This window comes from Humulus lupulus, chromosome 4 (genome assembly GCF_963169125.1).
Source record: "Humulus lupulus chromosome 4, drHumLupu1.1, whole genome shotgun sequence".
Taxonomy (NCBI): domain Eukaryota; kingdom Viridiplantae; phylum Streptophyta; class Magnoliopsida; order Rosales; family Cannabaceae; genus Humulus; species Humulus lupulus.
Window position 1 is genome coordinate 218,503,182 of NC_084796.1, and position 24,736 is coordinate 218,527,917.

Here is a 24,736-nt window from a genome sequence, read left to right on the forward strand (position 1 = left end):
GAGCCTTTACGTTTGAGCTGGGACCAATTTTTTGCCACTACAATTTCACCTTTGCTCTTTAAGTTGAGTTTACTCAAGTTGAAGGGCATTTTGTGCTATTACGCATGCTAGAACGAAACAAATTAACTTGGAATGCATGGGGTGACATTTAACTTTTGTACTCAGACTTGAGTCGGTTGATTTATGATTGGGTCGGACGCTCTTCAAGGGAGAGCTTGAGCTTGGCCCCATAATGAATTATTTTTGTGTAAAGAAAAAAGTGTATAGAGGATTGGGCCGAACGACCCAATTATGGGGATGTGAGTTGTCCCTTGTGAGATGGTGTGAGCTCGGCTTCTCCGAGCGCTCTGTTGGCAACATGCATCCTCATAGTTTTATTTTTTATTTTATTTTCCATTTGAGGTCGGACTTTAATATATTGAGCCGATTGTTGCTTGTATTTTGACGGTCAAGTGTTAGCGTGCATCAAATTTATTTGACATGTAGCGTGAGAATTTTGGTTTGATCTGTCAGAAGTGACAACTAAGAGCATCTCCAACCTTGACACCAAATTTGGTGTCACACCAACATCAAATTTGGTGTCAAAAACTATTTTCACTCCAACCACAACACTAAAAACTACACAAAAAAAATTCTTTATTGTTATATTATTTTTTAAAATAAATTGAATATTCTTTTTATTATTATATTAATTTATCAAAATCATCACAATTATTATATCTAATTAATGTTTTTAAATAAAACTACTCATTAATTACATGACAATAATTCTATATAAATAATTAAAACTCGATAAATTAAAAGATCATATTGCATGTAGTAACATAAAGATTACATCACTAGAGAAAAAATATTACATTCATGGAAAAAAAAATATTACATTACATTAGATTAAATTAAACCTAAAAGACACACTTGAAAATATATATTTTAATTTTTTGAGTTACCATATTGCTCCCACAAGTGCTCAATTAATGCATTTCGAAGCTCAATGTGAGCTTCCTTATCCTTGATTTTTCTATGTCTGGTAAGAAATTCTTGAAACCGAGCATTATCATCTTCTACCATCTAAACTTCTAGACTTGGCACTTCGACTCGCTCTTCAATTGATGCATTAATATCACGTTCATCTTCAATTATCATATTATGCATAATAATACATGAAGTCATTATATCATGTAATACTTTTTTATTCCAAAGACGTGCCAGTCCAGCAATAATTACAAATCTAGACTGCAGTATTCCAAATGCACATTCCACATCTTTTCTACATGGTTCTTGTTTCATTGCAAACAATTTATTTTTTGGATGATGTGGATCATGAATAATTTGAACAAGAGTAGACAATTTTGGATATATACCATCAGCTAAATAATAACTCATATTATACTCTTTTCCTTTAATAACAAAATTAGCAGGTGGAGCAATACCTTCAGCAAGATTAGCAAAAAGATGGGATGCCTCCAGCACATTAAGGTCATTATTAGATCCTGGTAAACCAAAATATGCATTCCATATCCAGATATCATAGTCAGCTACAGCTTCAAGAATAATAGTTGGGGACCCACTACGACCGGCATATTGTCCTCCCCAAGCAGTTGGGCAATTTTTCCATTTCCAATGCATACAATCTAAACTTCCCAACATTCCTGGAAAACCTCGACGTTCACCAATGTGGAGTAGTCTTGCAACATCATCAACGTTAGGTGATCGGAGATAGTGGGCTCCAAACACCTCGACAACAGCACGACAAAATCGCTTCAAGCTTTCTATAGTTGTAGATTGTATTCATCGGTAGCATCTGTTGGTACACCATACGCCAACATTTGAAATACAGCTGTTACTTTTTGCAAACCTGATAACCCAAGTTTACTCGTTCCATCCCTTCGCAGGATGAAGAAATTGTCATGTCTTTGTATAGCATCAAAAATATGAAGGAATAAAGGACGACCCATTCGAAATCTTCGGCGAAACATCAAATCGATAAATTGAGGATTCAATGCAAAATAGTCGTTGAAGAGATTGCGATCAGCACTTTCTCTGTCACGGTTGATAACTATATGACCAAGAATCGAGCCTCGATGTGAGCCTTTGTTTTTTTGGTGTTGAGCAATGCAAAAATTGTTGTTAGCAGTAATTTGACCAACTACTTGCATTTCTATATCGTCATAATAGTCATCATCTTAAGAAGATGATGATAAATGAGATGAACTACCAGGATAAGCATTCATATTTTATCAAAGTTAAACTGTATATATTTTTTGGTGTACCCTATATCATGTGTGACATCCATGTTTTATAGTGTAAATGTCCTTATCTTCCGAATCCAAAATTAGAAGATAAGAAATCTCACGGATTAATCTTGGCCGCCGAAATAAATTGACCACAATCTCAACCATTGCATTGTGTTGTCAAATCACATCTTATCTTCTGAATCTAAAATCAGAAGATAAGAAATCTCACGGATTAATCTTGGCCGCTGAAATAAATTGACCACAATCTCAACCGTTGCATTGTGTTGTCAAATCACATCTTATCTTCTGAATCCAAAATTAGAAGATAAGAAATCTCACGGATTAATCTTGGCCGCTAAAATAAATTGACCACAATCTCAATTGTTGCATTGTGTTGTCAAATCACATCTTATCTTCTGAATCCAAAATCAGAAGATAAGAAATCTCACAGATTAATCTTGGCAACTGAAATAAATTGACCACAATCTCAACCGTTGCATTGTGTTGTCAAATCACATCTTATCTTCTGAATCCAAAATCAGAAGATAAGAAATCTCACGGATTAATCTAGGCCGGTGAAATAATTTGACAACAATCTCAACTGTTGCATTGTGTTGTCAAATCACATCTTATCTTCTGAATCCAAAATCAGAAGATAAGAAATCTCACGAATTAATCTTGGCCGCTGAAATAAATTGACCACAATCTCAACCGTTGCATTGTGTTGTCAAATCACATCTTATCTTCTGTATCCAAAATCAGAAGATAAGAAATCTCACGGATTAATCTTGGCCGCTGAAATAAATTGACCACAATCTCAACCGTTGCATTGTGTTGTCAAATCACATCTTATCTTCTGAATCCAAAATCAGAAGATAAGAAATCAAATCTTATGTAGCTTTTTCATCCCTATATAATCCCACACTACTCATTCAAACGGATTACCTCTTCCACACTACTCATTCAAACTGATCACATCTCTTCAACATACACTACACGAAATCATGTTTTTAGCTACAAAAGTTTTAGCTACAAAATGTTTTTGGTAGCAGTTAATTACCATTTGCTACTAAATTTTGGTAGCAAATTGATTTAGTAGTAAATTCTAATCATGCAATACCAGATATTACTGCTACCAAATATTTTGGTAGCATATTTATATTTTCAGCTACCAATGTTCTTTTGTAGCTAATATTATTGGCACCAATGAATAAATTTGCTACTAAATTTTGGTAGCAAAATGATTTAGTAGCAAATTATAATTAAATGATACTAAATACGTCTGCTACCAAAATATTTGGTAGCATATTTATATTGTCAGCTACCAATATTTTTTGGTAGCTAAAATTAAATATTAGCACCAAATATAAAATTGATGCATTTTATATGATTTTATCTTTGTTTTTTTCCCATTAAGTGATCAATTCTTTGGTAGTAGAAATAAATTTATTGCTACTAAATTATATCATATTTTGGCACTAGCAAATAAAATATTTCTAGTAGTAGTATTTTTGCTACAAAAGTATTGGTAGAGAAAGTACACAATAAAAATTATAATGTAAAAAATATATAAGAATACCAAACATAAAGTAATTAAATTTAGAATTTTCTTATGGACTCTCAATAACTTAATAATATTTTAATTCATAAAATAATTTTATTTTTTAAAAAATAAGATCAAGGTAAAAAAAACTAACTAAATGTATATAGACAAAATCAAAAGATAAACATAAAAATATCATAAGTACAATAACAAACTCGAAGGAAAATAAAAGTAAAACTACATAAGTCATGTATAGGGATGCATATAACTTTCCTAAAACAAAGATATTGTATTGAACCTATGGCAAGCCTCAGTTAAAAAACACAAAATGGAAAATCCAATGGGAAAAAGCCTCTTGGCGGAAAAAAGAGCATAGTGACTATAAAACTATTCAAAATAAATAAAAAACTAGAACCACAAAACTCTTTGGATACAACTTTTGAAAATGAAAATTGGAGAAGGAACTATAGTATTACTCATTGGAATTAGTCAACCAATTCTATGAATTCGTCAGCCCACTCCACTCGAATTTTATCAATATTTTATTTTGTGTAATGAAACGCCCTGGATAGCCAAGACCATTACACTGTGTGTTTATAAAGTGCCAGACTTGCTAATCAAGTCAATTAAACAAAATCGTGTCATTGAAACTATAAAGGAACTAGGGTTAAAAATGTTTTGGTCTCAAAAGCCATATTTTCATTAAAAAAGTATCATTTGTTACATGGGATCCCAAAAATATTAAGTTCAAAGACCATTTACAAAAGATGCAAGGTTTATGTACAACAACCGGCCATACTAAGGCAAAGTAAGCAGTTAGGTGATCCCTGTCCTGGTCCTTCTCTCGACCGTGGTGGTCGAACCACTGGCTATGTACATTTCACCTCGGAGCACTCTACCTCAGGCTTGGTCCAGCTTGCCCTTGCCTTTACCTGCACCACGTAGTACCCGTGAGCCAAGGCCCAGCAAGAAAACACAACAACAATAGAGCATGAACAACTAACAGACAAGTCAACATCTCACAGAGCATCATATAAAATCAGATATATCATCAGTCAGTATAATTGAGTATTCCACATATTAGGCACTTCAGTTCATAATATACGCAATTCACAAATGATAACCAGGGCTAGCGCCCTCAGGCTGCTCCCTCTGTTATCCCGTTGTTCTTGGCTCCCAGTGGCCAATCCGCGCTCTGTGCGCTAAAATCATGTACGACACCCTTAGACCGCTTTTACATGTCCCATGGCGTAATACCAACATTGACACGATGCAACTCTCGGGAGCACTTAGTCCCATCACAACCATACAACCGGGTGCAGTTTTCTTACCTTTCAATACACTAGCTTCTGATGCCACGAAGCCGCGAGCACGGTCCTCTACCACGAGCCTCTCCGAAGACCTAATCACAACATAAATGAAACATCCTTTGTCATTAACCAACCCAAAACTACTTCCCGGAACCAATCCCACACTCTCAGAATTCCCCAAATCCCTAAAGCAATGCACTAACGACATCCCCCGAACCCCCGGAGCAAAGGCTCAAAATTGCAAAATCCCATGTCCTGAAATTGGCCTAGCGCCGCGGCGCAACCCTGTAGGGCCGCGGCGCCCAGCAAGTTTGAGCCGCGGCGCCCAGCAAGTCAGAGAACTTGCTCTGCCCAGAAACAGCCTCGCGCCACGGCGCGCAAGAACAGCGTCGCGATGCTCCTTTGCGAGCCCAGAAATCTGGGTTTTCCCCTGCGTTTTTCCTGAACCCAAATCACTCCAAATCATCCCAAACTTATACCTAAGCCCCAAAACCAACTCAAAACCCCAAATAGACCATACCACAACCTATAAACATCATAATCTAACTCAATTACACAACTATTCTCAGAATTCACACTTAAGTTTCAGATTCAAACACTTAAACCAAAACTTGAGAAAAGTACAAACCAGACCTCTAAATCCTTAAACCATAACAGCTACGAGATTGCAAACATATTTAGTACCCTTACCTCAATCAGAAATTTGACTTGAGCTTCCTCCAATCCAAGCTTTGAACTGAATTTCTCCCTTGACAAACCAACTGAATTTCCATGCAAAACAGGCCACTAACCTGCTTCAATTCATGCTTATCCTCCAAAAACTAGACTTGAAACTTAAGCAAATCATAGATAGACCCTTACCTCTGAATAATCTTGGCCTAGGCTTAGCTTAATTGCCTTGAATTATCAAAATTCTCTTCTTAGGTCTCCCAACTTCAGCTTCCCTCTTCTTCTCCTTTCTTCTAGATTTTCCTCTAATTTTCAACATAAATCAACTTCCTAAGTGTTATACGTGACTAACTTTTCTTCTCAGCTGAAGCTCATCTATTCACTGCCAAAAGACCATTTTAGCCCTCCTCAAATATCCCTTTCTAACTAAACCTCAAGGGCACACTTGTCATTTTACTAACATTACAATTCTACAACCTTTCCAACAAAACCTGTTACTCTCTATGGTTACTAACGGTTACGCAGGTTACCAAATCACTAGTTACCATTATCTAGCTTTCTAGGACCGTCTCGGCACGTGCATCACATTGATATCACCACACCCATGTGGTACAAATCACATATCATAATTATCACATAACATAATTCACGTAGTCATATAACATGCTTAAAATCATAATCATGCATCTTAATCATTAAAAATCACACATAATTCCCATTATGTCCTCCAGGCACACTAATCAAGGCCCTTAAGCCTTATTAGTGAATTTGGGTCGTTACAACTATCCCCTCCTAATGAGAATTTCGTCCTCGAAATTTACCTGAACAATTCGGGATACTGATCCCGCATAGCTGTCTCAAGTTCCCAGGTCGCCTCCTCGACCTTACTATTCCTCCACAGCACTTTAACCAGAAGAATCGTCTTACTTCGCAACACCTTATCTTTTCGGTCTAAGATCTGAACTGGTTGTTCTTCATAAGCCAAATCTGCCTGTAACTCCAGATCTTCATGCCTCAATACATGAGTCACATCAGAAACATACTTCCGGAGCATGGAGACATGGAACACATCATGAACTCCAGACAACGATGGCGGCAAAGCTAACCTGTAAGCTACTTGACCAATCCTTTCCAGGATCTCAAATGGTCCAATGAATCTAGGGCTTAGCTTGCCTTTCTTACCCAACCTCCTCACCCCTCGCAGAGGTGAAACTCGAAGAAAGACGTGGTCACCAACCTGAAACTCCACGTCTCTACGCTTAGGATCAGCGTAGCTCTTCTGCCTACTCTGAGATGCGAGCATCCTAGCTCGGATCTTCTCTATGGCCTCACTTGTCTATAGTACCATATCTGGCCCCAAATACCTCCTCTCACCCATCTCATCCCAATGAATGGGTGACCTACACTTCCTCCCATATAACATCTCATAGGGAGCCACTCCAATCGTTGACTGATAACTATTGTTGTACGAGAATTCAACCAACGGAAGGTATTTACTCCATGAACCCTCAAAATCAATCACACAAGCTCTGAGCATATCCTCCAACACCTGGATCGTCCTCTCAGACTGTCCATCAGTCTGAGGATGAAAGGCTATACTGAACTTCAACTAAGTTCCCAAAGCTTTCTGTAAACTACCCCAAAACTTGGAAGTGAAGATAGGATCCCGATCCGACACTATAGACTTAGGAACCCCATGGAGACATAAAATCTCCCTCACGTACAGCTCAGCATACTGATCCACAGTATATGTCGACCTCACTGGAAGGAAATGGGCTGACTTGGTGTATCTATCCACTATCACCCACACTGAGTCATGAAGTCCTATTGTCCTGGGTAAACCTCCTACAAAATCCATAGTAATGTCCTCCCATTTCCATTCAGGAATACCCAATGGCTGAAGCAACCCTGCTGGTCCCTGATGCTCAGCCTTCACCTGCTAACAGGTCAAACATCTGGCAACGTACTCAACCACATCCCTCTTCATCCCAGGCCACCAATACAAAGTCCGTAGATCCTGATACATCTTCGTGGTACCCGGATGAAGTGAGTATGGCGTCGTATGAGACTCGTCTAGTATCTCTCATCTGATCCCCTCATCAGCTGGAACACAAATCCGTCCCTGATACCGAAGTAAACCAACCTCAGAAACAGAATAGTCTTTAGCTACTCCCGCCAAGACATCCTCTCTAACTCTCTGTAGCTGAGCGTCTACCAACTGTCCCTCTCTGATTCGCTCTAGCAGGGTCGACTGCAGAGTAATATTATCCAACTGGTCCACCACAAACTCTATCCCTGCTCTAACCATCTCATCAGCTAACTTCCTTGAAATCTGAACAGAACTATACAACTGACCAGGACCTCTGCGGCTCAATGCATCAGCCACCACATTGGCTTTCCCTGGATGGTAAAGAATATCACAATCATAACCCTTTACCAGCTCCAGCCAACGCCTCTGTCTCATATTCAGGTCCTTCTGTGTAAAGAAATACTTCAAGCTCTTATGATCAGTGTACACCTCGCACTTCTCCCCATAAAGATAATGTCGCCAAATCTTCAGTGCGAACACCACTGCTGCTAACTCTAAGTCATGAGTAGGATACCGCTACTAATACTCCTTTAGCTGTCGTGATGCATAAGCTATAACCTTCTCATTCTGCATCAACACACAGCCTAAGCCCAACCTCGACGCATCACAGTATACCATAAACTCCCCCGAAGGAAGACTCAACACTGGCGCTGTAATAAGTCGTCGCTTCAACTCCTGGAAACTGTCTTCACACTTGTCTGGTCAGATAAACTTCAGGTTCTTTCTTGTCAATTCTGTCATGGGTGCTTCTTTCTTCGAGAAACCCTCTACAAACCGCATGTAGTACCCTGCTAATCCCAGAAAACTCCGCACCTCCGAGGCATTCCTTGGCCTCGGCCAATCTCTAACTGCCTCTATCTTAGACGGATCCACCTTAATCCCATCTGCTCCCACGATGTATCCAAGGAATGTCACTTCAGGTAACCAGAACTCACACTTCTTAAACTTAGCGTACAACTGGTGTTCTCTCAACCTCTGAAGAACCTGCTGAAGATGAAACTCGTGTTCTGCCTCTGAACTGGAATGCACCAGGATGTCATCGATGAAAACTATAACAAACTGATCTAGAAAATCTTTGAATTCCATGTTCATTAAGTCCATAAAGGCTGCTGGGGCATTGGTCAAACCAAAAGACATGACCAGGAACTCATAATGCCTATACCGTGCCCGGAAGGCCGTCTTAGGTATGTCCTCATCCTTGATCCTCAGCTGGTGATAACCAGATCGAAGATCAATCTTTGAGAACACCGTCTTACCCTGCAGCTGATCAAACAGGTCATCAATCCTTGGTAGGGGATACTTATTCTTTATTGTTAACTTATTCAATTCTCAATAGTCAATACACATCCTCAGAGTCCCGTTCTTCTTCTTAACAAATAGAACTGGAGCACCCCACGGTGAATAGCTAGGTCTGATAAACCCCAAATACAGAAGCTCCTGCAGCTGTATCTTTAACTCTTTTAATTCTGCCAATGCCATCCTTTATGGTGCCAACTCAATAACAAACTCAATCTCTCTACGTGGCGGCAATCCAGGTAAATCCTCAGGGAACACATCCAAGAACTCACAAACCAATCTGGTGTCCTCCGGTCCAACTGGTGAAACTCTGGTGGTATCCACCACACTAGCCAAGAAGCCTATACATCCACCCTGTAACAAATCTCTAGCTCTCAATGCAGATATCCTGGGTACGCGCGGTCCATGCACCACTCCCACAAAGACGAAGGGATCCTCACCCTCTGGCTGAAAAGTTACCATCTTCTTCCTACAATCAATGGTAGCTCCATACCTAGCTAGCCAATCCATACCTAGAATCATATCAAAGTCCTCCATACTCAATTCAATTAAATCTACTGATAGCTCCCTACCATCAACCAACACTGGCAATGCTCTAATCCACCTCCTAGATACTACCAGCTCTCCTGTAGGCAATATAGTCCCAAACCCTGAAGCACTATACTCACTAGGACTACACAGTCTATCAATCACCCTATCAGATACAAATGAATGCGTAGCACCAGAATCAATAATATCACATAATATATTATTTTATAACTTACCTTTATAGATTTCCATGTAATCTCTTTTGGTTGCCTATTTTTGGAGGTATTGTAGTAATCAAAAGCCCTAATAAACAAATAAAATATTTAATAATAAATTTAAAGTAAAAATTAAATAAGACTAATCCATATCACTATTTAACTTACATTGCCATTAGACTTTTAATTCCGTTTCGTGGGGGTAGTCTAATTGGATCAAGCCAATAACATGTATCACGCAATGGATCAATTATTACTAGCATCCAATGATATCTGCTGACCATAAAATACGATATTGTATATAAATTAAGATATTGATAATGTAATTAGTTAAATAAATAAATAAATCTTACCCAATATGAACAGGAAGCAACCAAAATTGTCCTGTTTCTGTGTCTTCCAAGCGATTTGCCATTGATATTGCATTTTGTGTTTGACACGAATCCAAAGCCTAAGTTGGATGAAAGAAACGAAAATATTGTGCTCGATTTTCTTTTTCCAACTTTCGATGTAAGATCCTAAATATTACAATTGAATTTGTAAGACAAATAATGTTATTTTGTGCATGAGAATTATGTGAAAGGTATTTCTTTTTTACCTGATCCAAAATGTTATACAAGGAGCTCCAATCTCTGTCATGGTGCCAAGGTGAATCACATCTTCAGGTGAAATAAATAAGTATTGATCACTATCCAAAATTTCTGGGTCCATGGAAATACGAAATGTGTGTGAAGGTTCATAAAGTCAAACAGCTAGTAATACAGCTTTTACACTCTTTGGAGCATCCTTGGGCATCTCAAATTGAATTGGAGATTTTTGCACTTCCTTTAAACTTGTGGAGGATGTATTGAGAGTTTGTGAAGAAGAAGGTTGATCTTTTCCTTTACATGGTGTTGACCCTGATTTTGGGCAACTAACACGGAGTCAAAATACGCTTGACGTGGATGAATGCGTTGAAAAGAACGTAATAGCGAAAATAATAAGAACACGATATTTTATAGTGGTTCGACCCCAGGATCTGGTAATAACCTACGTCCACTTAGATTGGTATTGATGTAGGATTCAAAGAAGTGATCAAAGAACCAGGGTTCAATGAGTTTCACTAACCTCTGAAGAACAATACAATATGATTGATATGATCACTCTAAACTCTAGCGATTTATAAGTCAGAAAAAGCGAAAAAAGATCTGATCCCCTTCCCTGAGCCCTCTTCTTCTATTTATAAGCTCAGGAAAGATTTACATTGATTTGTTACAGATATTATTTCCTAAATAATCGAATACTCAGGAAATCATGGGAGAGAATTTCGGATTCCATCATAACTGCCTAAGATTTCCTCCGCGCGTTACGTGCCTACGACCAGGCTGGTCAAATGAAGAGACCGATCGCATAACGCCGAACATCTTCTTGGTCGATAGTCGAACACAGGTTTTGCCAGGTGTCAGCCACGTGCAATTAATTCCTGCCATGTCATTCACTTCTGATTTTTGGGATAACATTTGCCCCCCAAGTTTGTTTAGTGCGACCAGTAATAAAGAAACTTAAGGGAACAACCGTTCGTCTTCCCACGTCTGTCAGAATCCCCGTGCATTTTCGAAAACTATGACATAATTATGTCTAATCAAGTCTTTTCAGTTTCCAAAAAGGCAATCTGATCGCTTGTCCACTTCCCCACGTTTCGAAAGTGGGGAGTGATGATTACCGCCTTTTGGCTACCCCTTTGATCTCTATAAGTAGTCTTTCTTCTTTTTCAAGAAACCTTTACCCGTCACTCTTGCCAAAATTTTCAAGAACTTGCACCAGTGTTCAGAGCTTCAAAAACCAGTCTGACGTCGTGCCGCAGATCTTCCGCCTCAAGTTTTCATTTTCTTCCGAATCTCCTCCTTCTCTCAAGTAAGGATTCCATCCTTTAAGCTCTGTACTACGCCATTCATGCTATTTTTGTGCTCTGATATGTCTACGTTCTTGAATAAGGTTTTTAGGGTTTTTGGTATAAATCGCCTAATATTCTGTAGAAGTGCATCTTTATGCCTTGTATGGGTTAGATCAGTACTTTGATGGATAGAGTTTCTGATTTGGGACGTTAGGTTGTCGAAAGGTTCAACCTTTAAGCTAGACGAAAAAACTGAAATTTTTTCCCGCCCTTCAGGAGTCGAAAAAAGTCCTTTTCAGAATACGTTCTTCTTTCCCTTCCTTTTTTTTTTACCCACGTTGAAGTTAGCATAGGATTAGGATGTCGCTGGCTATTTAGGCACGAGCAACGTTATCCCAGCTTCCCCACACTACTTCGCGGATTGTGTCTTATCTCCTCCATTGTCTGTTTGCAGTTCATATGCAAGATGCTTGGGGGGGAGGGGGGAGAAAGACCTATCAAAGACGAACTCTTAGCCCAACTGCACGAAGGTGAAGAGAATCCTTCCACGTTGATTCCAGAAATTCCATTCTCACGTTCTAACCCAAATCCTCCACCAGCTCCTACCCAGAAAATGGCCTGAACAAAAACCAAGGCCAGAAAAAGACGCAACCCTTATCCAAGTCAGCCTCTAGCTGATCCCCCCTCGACCAGTGGTCGAGGGGAATTCCCTCCTGAGACTGGAGTTCAGGCACATGCTCGTCCTCGTCATGCCGACCAGCTGGCTGTCGAGTGACACGTGGTATCTCCGAGCATGGTGACCATTCGCATGGTCTCCAATTATTTAACTAAGTACAATCTGATAGGGGTGACCCTAGTAAGACCTTCCATTGACCAGCGAGCCAACCTGCCAGGGGGGGCTTATAGCGCCTGGTAGGGATACCATATCGAGGCGGGTGCCACCTTGCCTCTGCATTCATTTTTCCAAGGGGTGGCTAATTACTTCGGGGTGGCCCTTTTTCAGATTACCCCGAACGGATATAGGATGCTGACCGCGCTCTATATCCTTTACAAACTCAAGAAATGGCCAGCCCCCTCTCCTCATGAGGTCAATTATCTATTTGACCTTAAGTCCAACCCCAACCTAGACAGTACAGGGGTCTTCCATTTTTTCCATCAGGAGACCGGACGCACATTTCTGTCTGAGACCATCCATATCTCCAATGTGGCGAAGTATCACCTGGAATACTTTCTCACACCTGACATTGCTGCGAACAACCTGGCATTCACCCGAGGAGGTAAGGGGAATAACAAGCCTTAAACCAGTAGTTCTTTCCCTTTAAATTTTTTCTTGTCATAATACTCTATTGTTCCACTGTACTCCAGGTCCATGGTTGCGCCCAACCCCCACTCCAGGAATGGAGTCGAGGGCAGCACTCTTAGCCAGTATGTCCAATGCCGCTAAGAGTGTGAAAAACTTGATCACTGAGGCTAACCTTAGGTTGGCTGGCCTTAAGGGCTCCCCTCCTGCGACTAGCGAACCTACGGCGGGTGGTGTCCATGCGGGTGTGGGACGCGAGCAGGGTCTCGAGTAGCAACCTCAGTCATCCCCTCCTAGGAGGAGGCCAACTGGGGTTACAATCAGGGAACCTGCTGCTCCCCACCAAGTAGCAGAACTATCGGTCCCCAAGGGCAAGGGGAAACAAAAGGCTGCTGAGCCTGCCGAACAGTCTGACGACTCGTCGGATGTATAGGGTACACCATTCTCGTTTTTAAATAACTTGCCCATTCCCATCCACCTGTTTGATGGGAACGGCAACTTTAGGAACGCTCCCTCTTTAAATTCAGATTTCTTCCAGGAACTAGGTAGTTCAGTAGATAATGTTACGACCAGTAGGTGTAGCTCGGGTACCTTACTTTTTCAACTCTTATGCCCTAACCTTTGTTTCTCCGCGACCCTTTAATCCCATCATTTGAAATTTCATTCTTTGTGCAGGCATGGACTCCGGAGACTTCTTTGCACACTACCAAGCTATTGCCGAAGCTTCTGCCCCGAAGAAGGACAGCAAAAGAGCTCGTGGGGAAAGTAGCAAGACCCCTTTGAAGAAGGCCCGAACAAAAGATGCTCCCACCGATGCCCCCTCCAAAGAGGACTTACCACATCCGCCTGCCTCCGAGCAACAAACTCCCACGCCTGTCGACCCTCGGTCTTCCTCAAAGGCCGCAGAAAAAGAGACCACGGACCAGTTGTCCGAAGGCTCCCTGCCCAGCCACATAGTTGGCATGGCCAGGGAGAGATTATACCGGCTCTCCAAGCATAAGCGCGCCCAGGCCGCCATCACTGGCACTGCCACGATGGATATCAACAAAATCATTAACAGGAGGCTGAACGAGATAGCTAGTGTAAGTCGTCTTTCGCTGCTTTGTCATTTATGCTAAACTTCCTTTCTTAACTCTTTTTTCTTTAGGGGTTTTTGTCCTTGACTGCTAGCTGGCGTCGATCTGGGGCAATGGTCTCTCTCGAGAGGAACTTTGATGCTAGGCTTTCCCAGGCTATGCAAGCGCTTGAGGAGGAGAAGACCAAGCTGCTCGAGGAGAACAAGGAGCTGGTTAAGCTGAACGAGCAGTTATGCGATGACCAATCCACTCTTACCCGAGAGCTTCAGGAGAGCGAAGCGGCCCGGAACAAAGCCATCGACAAGCGGCACAAATGGAAGGAAAACTGCAAACTCAATACCCAAGAGTGCAAACAGCTCACACTTGACCTGACTGCCAGCAGGGACGAGGTAAAGAAGCTTGAGGAACGGGTGCGCGAGCTCGAGGAGGATAGAGTTAAAACTCTGAAGAAGTATAAGGAAGCCACCTTCCTTTGCTTCTACGACTTCTGGAAGCACAATCGGGCGGCAGACATCAGCTATCTCTCTGAGCAGTTGCAAAAGACGCTGATGACCTAGTGCGTTGCTCGGCTGGAGGCAGAAGAAAAAGCCAAGGCCCAAACTCCTGCTGCTGCTGTGGCTAAACCTCCGGCTAACCAAAACGCTCCTAATCCAGAAGACCCTCCTGCCCCCCAGCAAAATTAATATTTATTTTTTTTCTTTTTTCGCTTTATTGCCCACGGGCCTTTTTTTAAAGACAATCTTTTTTAATTTTATTACTGCGAGGGCAGCTCTTTTGCTTATGCTTGAACAATTACATCCGAGCAATACTACTCGTGGTGTAAAGGATTTTATTCCTTTTAATTCTATTTTTACATCCGAGCACTGATGCTCGCGGTGTAAACGATTTCCTTTGATATTATAATCTTTTATTATAATACATGTTCGCATGACCGAACTTAGCATAGTACTTTGGTTTGATTTAACAAAATCATAAATTTTGAAAAATACTCTAAGTACCGTAGCATGCTTTCAATTATTTTGTTCATGTGTTTACATACCTTGTGGTATGCTTTGCTATCGATGTACCTTATATGCCCCCAAGTGATCGAGGAGCTTTAGGTCCTTGGTCACTTGCCTTGACCACGACCTGTGTGAACATTACTGCTCGTTGCAAAATTTAACACTTGTAATACATCAAAGCAACACACGTAATGACCAAATACTTGTAAAAATAAATTTACAAAAGTTGGCAAGAATGACTGGCTGGGCACAGTCCCTTATAATCTCATATTAAAAATGGACTAAACATGTCTTTACGAGTGATCTTAAAAGAAAAGATCTTACATTTATAAGCGATTAGCCATACAACGTGGCTAACCCTTTTTGCAAAACTTGTAAAAAGTAGAATTTAATACAAGTCGGTCCTTTAAAAAGGATTGTTCACTGATAATACTTGCGCAGGTGTTCTCCATTCCAATAACGTGGAACGAGATCTCCATTTAGGCGTGCAAGTTTGTAGGTGCCCGGGTGAAGGACTTCTTCAATCTTGTAAGGTTCTTCCCAATTAGGTCCGAGTACTCCAGCAGTGGGGTCGCGGGTATTCAAGAAAACTCGTCGTAGCACCAAGTCACCGACGTTGAATTTTCTTTCTTTTACTTTTGAGTTAAAGTACCGAGCGACCTTTTGCTGGTACGCAGCAACTCAGAGTTGGGCTTTTTCTCGTATCTCATCAATTGAGTCTAGGGACTCCATCATCAGTTGGTTATTCTGGTCCTGGTCGTATGTTAAGCGTCGATGTGAAGGGGGATCTAACTCGACTGGTAACATAGCCTCATATCCGTAGGCTAAGGAAAATGGGGTATGACCTGTCGTTGTTCAGTGAGACGTTCTATACGACCAGAGGACTTCAGGCAGCTGCTCTGGCCATGCTCCTTTAGCATCTTCAAGCCTCTTTTTCAGGGTGTCCTTAAGAGTCTTATTCACGGCCTCGACCTACTCGTTTGCTTGGGGATGCGCAACTGAAGAAAAGCTTTTAATAACTCCGTGCCTTTCGCAGAAGTCGGTAAACAAGTCGCTGTAAAATTGGGTTCCGTTGTCTGAAACTATCTTTCCGGACAAACCATACCGGCAAACAATGTTCTTGATGACAAAGTCAAGAACTTTCTTGGTCGTTATGGTAGCGAGTGGTTCAGCTTTGGCCCATTCGGTGAAGTAATCAACTGCCACAACTGCGTACTTTACTCTGCCTTTTCCCGTTGGCAGGGATCCAATCAAATCTATCCCCCATACCACAAAAGGCCACGGGCTCTGCATCTGTTTCAACTCGTTTGGAGCTGCTCGTGGAATTTTGGAGAACCTTTGACATTTATCACATCTTCGTACAAATTCCATCGAATCCTTGTTCATAGTTGGCCAGAAGTAACCTTGCCTTAGGATCTTTTTTGCCAAACTTTGCCCCCCAGCGTGATCCCCGCAGAAGCCTTCATGTACCTCTCTCATCAGCTCCTTAGCTTTTTCTGGTGTAACACACCTGAGTAGTGGCATGGAATATCCTCTTCGGTACATAACACCATCGACCAGTATGTACCTAGCAGCCTGTCTTTGTAGAGTTCTTGCTTTGTTTCTATCTGTTGGTAATACACCTTTTGTCACATACTCCAAGTAAGGCGCCATCCATGTATCCTCCATTCGAATTCCCATACTGGCTTCTATTGCTCGTATGCTTGGCTCACTCAATCTTCCTACTGGCACAATGTTCAATGTGTCAGCATCTTTTGCGCTCGCGAGTTTAGCTAAGGCATCTGCATTTGAATTATGATCCCGCGGTATTTGTTGGAGGGTATACTTCGGGAACTGGGCTAATAGGTCTTTTGTTTTATTCAAGTAGGCCACCATTTTTAAGCCTCGCGCTTGATATTCACCTAGAACTTGGTTCACAACCAGCTGTGAATCGCTGTAAATATCAAGCGTCTTTATGCTCATGTCTTTGGCCATTCTCAATCCAGCGAGGAGGGCTTCGTATTCAGCTTCATTATTTGACGCAGTGAAGTCAAACCTAATGGCGCAGTGAAATCGATGCCCTTCCAGCGTTATCAATATCACTCTCGCTCCTGCGTGGGATTCATTGGGTGACCCATCCTTGAATGACTTCCACGAAGGAGATTTCTCTTGAGGCTCAGGCGCACGAGGTTGTTCGCACTGTTCGCTGTCTGGGAGTTCGGTGAACTCTGCAATAAGATCAGCCAAGACTTGTCCTTTTACTGCTGCTCGCAGTGAATATGTGATATCGGACTGCCCAAGTTCGACTGCCCATTTTAATAAGCGCCCAGCCGCCTCTGGCTTTTGGAGGACTTGCCGAAGGGGCTGGTCGGTTAGCACTGTGATAAGATGGGCTTGAAAGTAAGGACGTAGCTTCCTTGAGGCCAGGATTAAGCAATATTCTAACCTTTCAATGGGTGGATATCTTAGTTCTGCCCCAATCAGCCTCTTGCTAACATAGTAGACCGCTTTTTGTACGCCTTCTTCCTCGCGTACTAGTACCGCACTAGCAGCAACTTCAGTGATCGCCAGGTAAATGAACAAAGTTTCTCCTTCGATTGGTTTTGATAAAATGGGAGGCTCTGCCATATGCGCCTTCAAGGCTTGAAAAGCTTGTTCGCAGTCTCCTGTCCATTCAAACTTCTTATTACCCCTAAGTAGATTGAAAAAAGGGACACATTTGTCTATTGACTTTGAAATAAATCTACTTACGGCTACGATTCTCCCGGTTAAACTTTGTACATCTTTGATCTTCTCTGGCGATTTCATGTCGATCAGGGCTTTTATCTTGTCGGGGTTCGCCTCGATTCCTCTTGAATTTACAATGAACCCCAAAAACTTCCCTGATCCAACTCCGAAGGAACATTTGAGGGGATTTAACTTCATCTGGTATTTGTTCAATACATCAAAACATTCTTGTAAATCCTTCACATGTCCTCCTGCCTTTTTAGACTTTACCAGCATGTCTTCCACGTATACCTCCATGTTTACTCCGATCGGCTCTTTAAACATGTGATTGACTAGCTGCAGGTAAGTCGCACCTGCGTTTTTCAGTCCGAAGGGCATTACTTTATAACAGTATAAACCCGTATCGGTCCGAAAGCTGGTGTGATCCTCATCAGGGGGATGCATGCTAATCTGATTGTAGCCCAAATATGCATCCATGAACGAAAGGATCTCATGTCCTGCAGTAGCATCGACCAACTGGTCGATTCTTGGGAGTGGGAAGTAATCCTTTGGGCAAGCTTTATTGAGGTCTGTGAAATCCACACAAGTTCACTATTTGATGTTAGGCTTGGGAACCAGCACTGGATTGGAGACCCACGATGGATAAAATGCCACCCTGATGAACCCATTCTCCTTTAATCTTTCAACTTCTTCTTTTAAGGCTCTCGATCGATCCTTATCGAGCAGCCTTCTTTTTTGTTGCACAGGTGGAAAAGTCTTGTCTATGTTCAGGACATGGCTGATAACTGCAGGGTCTATCCCAGCCATGTCTTTGTGCGACCAGGCAAAGACTTCCTGGTTCCTCCGCAAAAATTCCACCAGTGTATGCTTCGTGGTTGGTTCTAGGTTTTTCCCGACCTTCACGACTCTGGTCGGGTCTTTTTCGTCGAGTTGGACCTCTTCCAGGTCCTCGACGGGTCCAACATTCTCTTCAAAATCCCCAAAGGGAGGATCTAGATCTCTATCCTCACTTTGGGCAACACCCTATTTGGTGACCTCATCACCAGATTGGGCTTGTGTATCAATTTCCATTTGCAACCTATCTGGGGTAGTGCTCTTCGATGTTCCCTTTTTCGCCTTTGTGACTGAGGTGTTGTAGCACTCTCTGGCTTCCCTCTGGTTCCCAACCACGCGTCCTACCCCTGCGTCTGTCGGGAACTTCATGGCTAAGTGCCACATAGAGATGACGACCCGTAGATCAACCAGTATAGGCCTCCCAATGACGGCATTGTACGCCGAATGACAATCGACTGCTACGAAAGTAGCGAGTAATGTCCTGGTAGCAGGCGCTGTACCTGTTGTCATTGGCAGTCTGATTGATCCGGCGGGGGCGAGTCCCTCACCAGAGAAGTCGTATATTGTTTGGTTGCAAGGCTCCAGGTCCTTAACGGACAGTTTCATATGTTCCAGCGAAGACTTATACAGGATATTCACTGAACTTCCTGTATTGACCAGGACTCTCTTCACCATCATGTTGGCCATTTGGATATCCATGACTAGTGGATCGGAATGTGGGAACCGGATGTGCTGGGCATCGCCATCAGAGAAGGTTATCTCACCCTCCTCTGATCGAGCCTTTTTTGACGCACGGTCCTCCACAGTCATCATATCGATGTCCTGGTCGTGGCGCAGAGTCCGAGTGAATCGTTCCCTGGCCTTTCCGCTATTTCCTGCGAGGTGCAGGCCCCCACAAATGGTTAACAGTGTGCCAGTCACGGGGGCAGGCTGCAAAGGTGGCGAGCGTTGGCGTGTTGGCGCTTGCTCCTTGGCACCTGGAGCTTCTCGTTGGGAATTTCCCGAGGCCCGTATGTATCTTCTCAAGTGTCCTTGTCTAATAAGGAACTCGATTTCATCCTTCAGCTGGTTGCATTCGTTGGTATCATGTCCGTAGTCGTTATGATAACGACAGAACTTGGTGGTGTCTCTTTTCGAAATATCCTTTCGAATGGGGGCAGGTTTCTTATAAGGCACACTGGAACTCGTGGCCTGATAAACCTCTCCCCGAGACTCAAAAAGGGCAGTGTAGTTAGTGAACCGAGGTTCATAACGGTTACCCTTTGCTCGTTTATTGTCGGAGGTGGAAGGCTCAGTGTGTGGTCGTTTTCCACAATTCTTGCCATTGCCGTTACCATTCCCGTTGCCTTTGCCGTTAGGTTTAGACCCATTGGCGGCTTTAGCGGGCTCGGCAGCCTTCTTATCCTTGCCTGAAGGCTTTCCATCGTCGGCAATGGCATCTTCGAGCTTGATGTAACGATCAGCCCGGTCCAGGAATTCCTGGGTAGTTCTAACTCCATCTTTGTGGAGGCTCTTCAAGAGGGGTGAGCGATGCCTAACCCCTGCGGTTATGGCCATCATTTTTCCTTCGTCCCCCACTGTTTTAGCTCCAGCTGCTGCTCGCATGAAGTGTTGGATGTAGTCCTTCAACGATTCTCCATCCTGCTGGCGAATTTCAACCAGCTGGTTTGCCTCAGTCAGATGCACACGACCTACGTAGAATTGTCTGTAAAACTCCCTTACGAACATCTCCCAGGAAACTATGCTTGTAGGAGGGAACTTAAAAAACCACTCCTGTGCGGCATCAGAAAGTGTTGCAGGGAAGATCCTGCACCCGGCATCTTCGGACACTTTCTGAATGTCCATTTGTATCTCAAACTTATTAACGTGAGAAACTGGGTCACCGTACCCATCAAAGTTCGGAAGCTTAGGCATTTTAAACTTGCTAGGAGTCTCTGCCATAGCTATCCTTTGGATGAAAGGAGTGCCTTTCCTCCTGTCGTGGTCGATATGAGATGTTCTTCCCCCGACCAGCTGTTGCACCGCCTGGTTGAGGGCATCTATCTGGGCTTGTACAGCGATAGGAATCGCTATGGCTTCTGTTGCTGGGGGGATGTTCTCGCCATGGCACTCGCGGTGATCGTTGAGTACATCTCTCAAGTCCTCATCTTTTCTCCGCTGCTCGCTAGCTCCAAGCTGGTTGAAGACATTATTCTGTCTGGATTGCCCCCCAGCATCCCGTCTGCCGGGTTGGTCATCCTGAGGTGGCTAATTCCTATTTCCACCTCTTTCGTCATTCCTCCGACCGGCATTTCCTTTGCCTGAGTCGGCTTCATCATAACCCTTGCCGTCTCTGAATCGCGATTGGCTATGATGGGATCGACTGTTTCCTTGATTTCCATCCCGAACTGAAACATCCTGAGTGTTAGAGGGTGGCCTGCATTGTTCGTTATATCCCCGTGCATTATCATGCCGTGGGGGACCCCGGACCGCTGAGCCTAATTCTGAGTTCCTCCTGTTACCAGGAGGATTCTGACCTCTGTTCGAAAGATTCGGGTCGTCGCCCCTATGGCGTCTAGGACTGCGAGACTGACGCTCGGTCCTATTCTGCCTCTGATGCGAGGGATTGCCGCGACCAGCTTGGGATGGAGGCTGTGCCTCAGGGTCCTGTGGGACATCATCATGAGGCACCTGAGGCTGCTTGGGCCTTTGCGGGCTCGAGGGTTGGATAGGCGGACTAGGATTGGGACCCCTTTGGGGTGGCCCATTTGCTGGTTGATCAGGCTGCGAGATAGGTGTAGCCTGATTCCTAGCCAATTGTAAGGCTGCCTCGAGGGCTTCCATGACCTCGCTCTGGCGGCGGTCCATCTTTGCCTGCCTCTCGCTTAACTCCGCACGCTGCCGTTCAATCTCTTGCTGCTGCCGCGCCATGATATTGGCAGCACTTTCTTGGCCGGCCCTCAGATTGGCCAGCTCTTCATGCAATGCCCCCAGGGTACTCTTTAGCGTCGCGTCATCCATTTATTCTTCCTCAAATTCCAAATTCGGCTCATCCTCAGCCACGCTTGCAGGAGGAGGAGGAGGAGGCGGGTTCGACGGTGCAGCGGCGGCCGCCTGTCCAGTTTTTCTTGTAGTTTTCGCCATTGGTTTTCTCGACGGTGACAAATCAAGCTCTCAACGAAAGCACCAGAATGTTGACCCTGATTTTGGGCAACTGGCACGGAGTCAAAATACGCTTGACGTGGATGAATGCGTTGAAAAGAACGTAATAGCAAAAATAATAAGAACACGATATTTTATAGTGGTTCGGCCCCAGGATCTGGTAATAACCTACATCCACTTAGATTGTTATTGATGTAGGATTCAAAGGAGTGATCAAAGAACTAGGGTTCAATGAGTTTCACTAACCTCTAAAGAACAATACAATATGATTGATATGATCACTCTAAACTCTAGCGATTTAGAAGTCAGGAAAAGAGAAAAAAGATCCGATCCCCTTCCCTGAGCCCTCTTCATCTATTTATAAGCTCAGGAAAGATTTACATTGATTTCTTACAGATATTATTTCCTAAATAATCGGATACTCAAGAAATCATGGGAGAGAATTTCGGATTCCATCATAACTGCCTAAGATTTCCTCCGCCCGTTACGTGCCTACGACCAGGCTGGTCGTATGAAGAGACCAATCGCATAACGCCGAACATCTTCCTGGTCGATAGTCGAACACAGGTTTTGCCCAGTGTCAGCCATGTGCAATTAATTCCTGCCATGTCATTCACTTCTGATTTTTGGGATAACACATGGCTCCAGTTGCGGTGAAAGACTATGTTGTTTATTCTGAAACAAAATATAAAATTAATAATTGATTAGAAAAAAACTTCATAAATTAAATGTAATATTGGATTTAAAATTTAAAATTTAATGAAACCATTGATGGAGAAGGTGTGATTTGTGACTCTAATGCTCTTTTTTCTAATAATCGACTTTGTTGTGATTCGTAGAACTTCTCCATATTCTCTTGAACAATTCTTGCAATGTTGTTATTTTGTTCGTTTTTAAGATCTTCAACGATTTTCTCTAATTTCTTCAAACGTTCATCTTCAATCTCTTCATGTTTGGATGATAACTGGGTTGACATCTTCTTTCCGGGTATAGGACCAAAATCTCGTAACCAACCATATTTTTCTTCGCCTAAAACTTGCTTTTATATAGCAGCCTCATCCACTACTAGTAACAATCCATCTTCAAATTGAATGAGTTTCTCTTTTCGTAACTTTACCATTTCCTTCTACAATAACAACAAAATAATAGTGTAATAGTTTTACAAAATTTAGAAGGTAAAAATTCATAATTTCTAAAAGTCGAACATACATATTTGTCCTCGGCTATTCTGTGGGTCCACTCATTCTTAATTGTACAATGAGTTTTTTGAAACATTTCAATCTCTCCAAACTTCATTGTTTCTTGTTGTACTTTGTCATCCATTATTTGTTTTGATTTCTGTAATGCATTTAAATAATTAATAACATTAAATATAATAAAATTACAATGATATTATGCCAAATATATGTTTACCTCCTCATGTAAATACTGAATAAATGACTTAGTTCCACCAGAATGCATAAAGGAAACACTTGATCTATTTTTTGACCCTGCAATTGACTTTTTCTACAAAATACTTTTCATGTGAGTTTTAAGAATTAAAAATTATGAAATGTGTACAAATAATTCAAGAAATGTAGGATACCTTCCATTCTTCGTTAGAGAAACATTTATTACACATCCATTGCCAATCTTCATCTCTTAGCACCAATTTCACAGGCCGATTTTCTAATGGATTCTTACCTTCTTTAATGATATTCTTGTACTCTCTGTGACAATTATTACGATAATCTTTATAGCGCTCTGAACAATAGTGATTGCAAATAGTTTCAAGATATGGATCTTTTTTAAAATCCATCTCGAATACATCCTGCAAAAAGAATTTCAAAAAATAAATTGTCATGCAAATAATATTATAAAATAAGTATGGTAACATAAACATACCATGATACGAGCATATACGACTTTCTTATCCTCTAGAGGAACTTTAGCCCATCCACTATACTGAAGTGGAGCATGATGGCGTACATTTACACCAACAATGTTCGCAAATGCAGTGGCATGCATCACATGAACTCAAAGTTCTCCTTTTTTATAAGAAATCTTTAACTTACTTGCATCATCCTTTAATAAGCGTCTGACACCATCCCCACGAGTAGGGCCACGAGTTCTCTTCCTTGATTCTGTCAAATAATTGTTATATTACTTATATTCATAATTATTTTCATAAATTTTTAATGTATATATTATCATAAGTTGTACATAAACCATTTATACCTTCTAAGGAATTGTGTGTTTCATCATTTAATGGTGTTATTGAATCATCATTGGAAGAACATGGCAAACAAGGAGGAGACTGTGTAGATGATGAAGAGTTAATATGCGTCCTCTTACGGCCAAACACCCTTCTAGTTGTTATTGGTGGATCGAGAGACTTCTCATTTGTCATGATTAAAAATCTAAAAAATATAAATTTTTTATTAGCATATAATAAATTTTCATATTCAAAACTTTACAAAAAATAAAAATAATAACACACTTTATAGTTAATCAATTTCATCACTCAAAGTTATATCTTCAGAATCATCGAGTAAAGCTTCTTCATTGGTATCGTCACTATTTATATCACTTTAAACTTGATCATTATAATTTATTTGAAGTTCATTGAACAATTGATGATTATCACATTCTATATCTTCAATATCATCCCGAATAAGATTAGTATCATTTGTCATTGAATCAAAATTCACGCCAATGTCATTCGAAGATTCTTCTTGATATGCTTCAGAATTGTTGATAGTTGGATCTTCATCATCAACTTCACCTTCCATTGGCTTTGATGGTATATCCCAGATGTGACGATGATTTACTTTTTGTACCACTTTCCAATCTTTATTATCTTTACTTTTTTTAATGTCATCCAAATAAAAAACCAAACTTACTTGATTGGCAAGAACAAATGGTTCATCTTCAAACCATTC

General features: G+C 41.7%; 1 protein-coding gene across 1 annotated transcript; it reads right to left on the bottom strand.

The window, feature by feature from the left end:
• Positions 1-1,068: 1,068 nt before the first annotated feature.
• On the bottom strand, positions 1,069-10,299 carry LOC133832907 (uncharacterized). Its single transcript, XM_062263183.1, has 4 exons — positions 10,238-10,299; positions 10,053-10,157; positions 9,906-9,972; positions 1,069-1,785 (listed from the first exon to the last, which is right to left on the bottom strand). Exons 1-4 carry the CDS (start codon positions 10,297-10,299, stop codon positions 1,069-1,071), a joined length of 951 nt encoding a protein of 316 aa, XP_062119167.1.
• Positions 10,300-24,736: the final 14,437 nt, after the last annotated feature.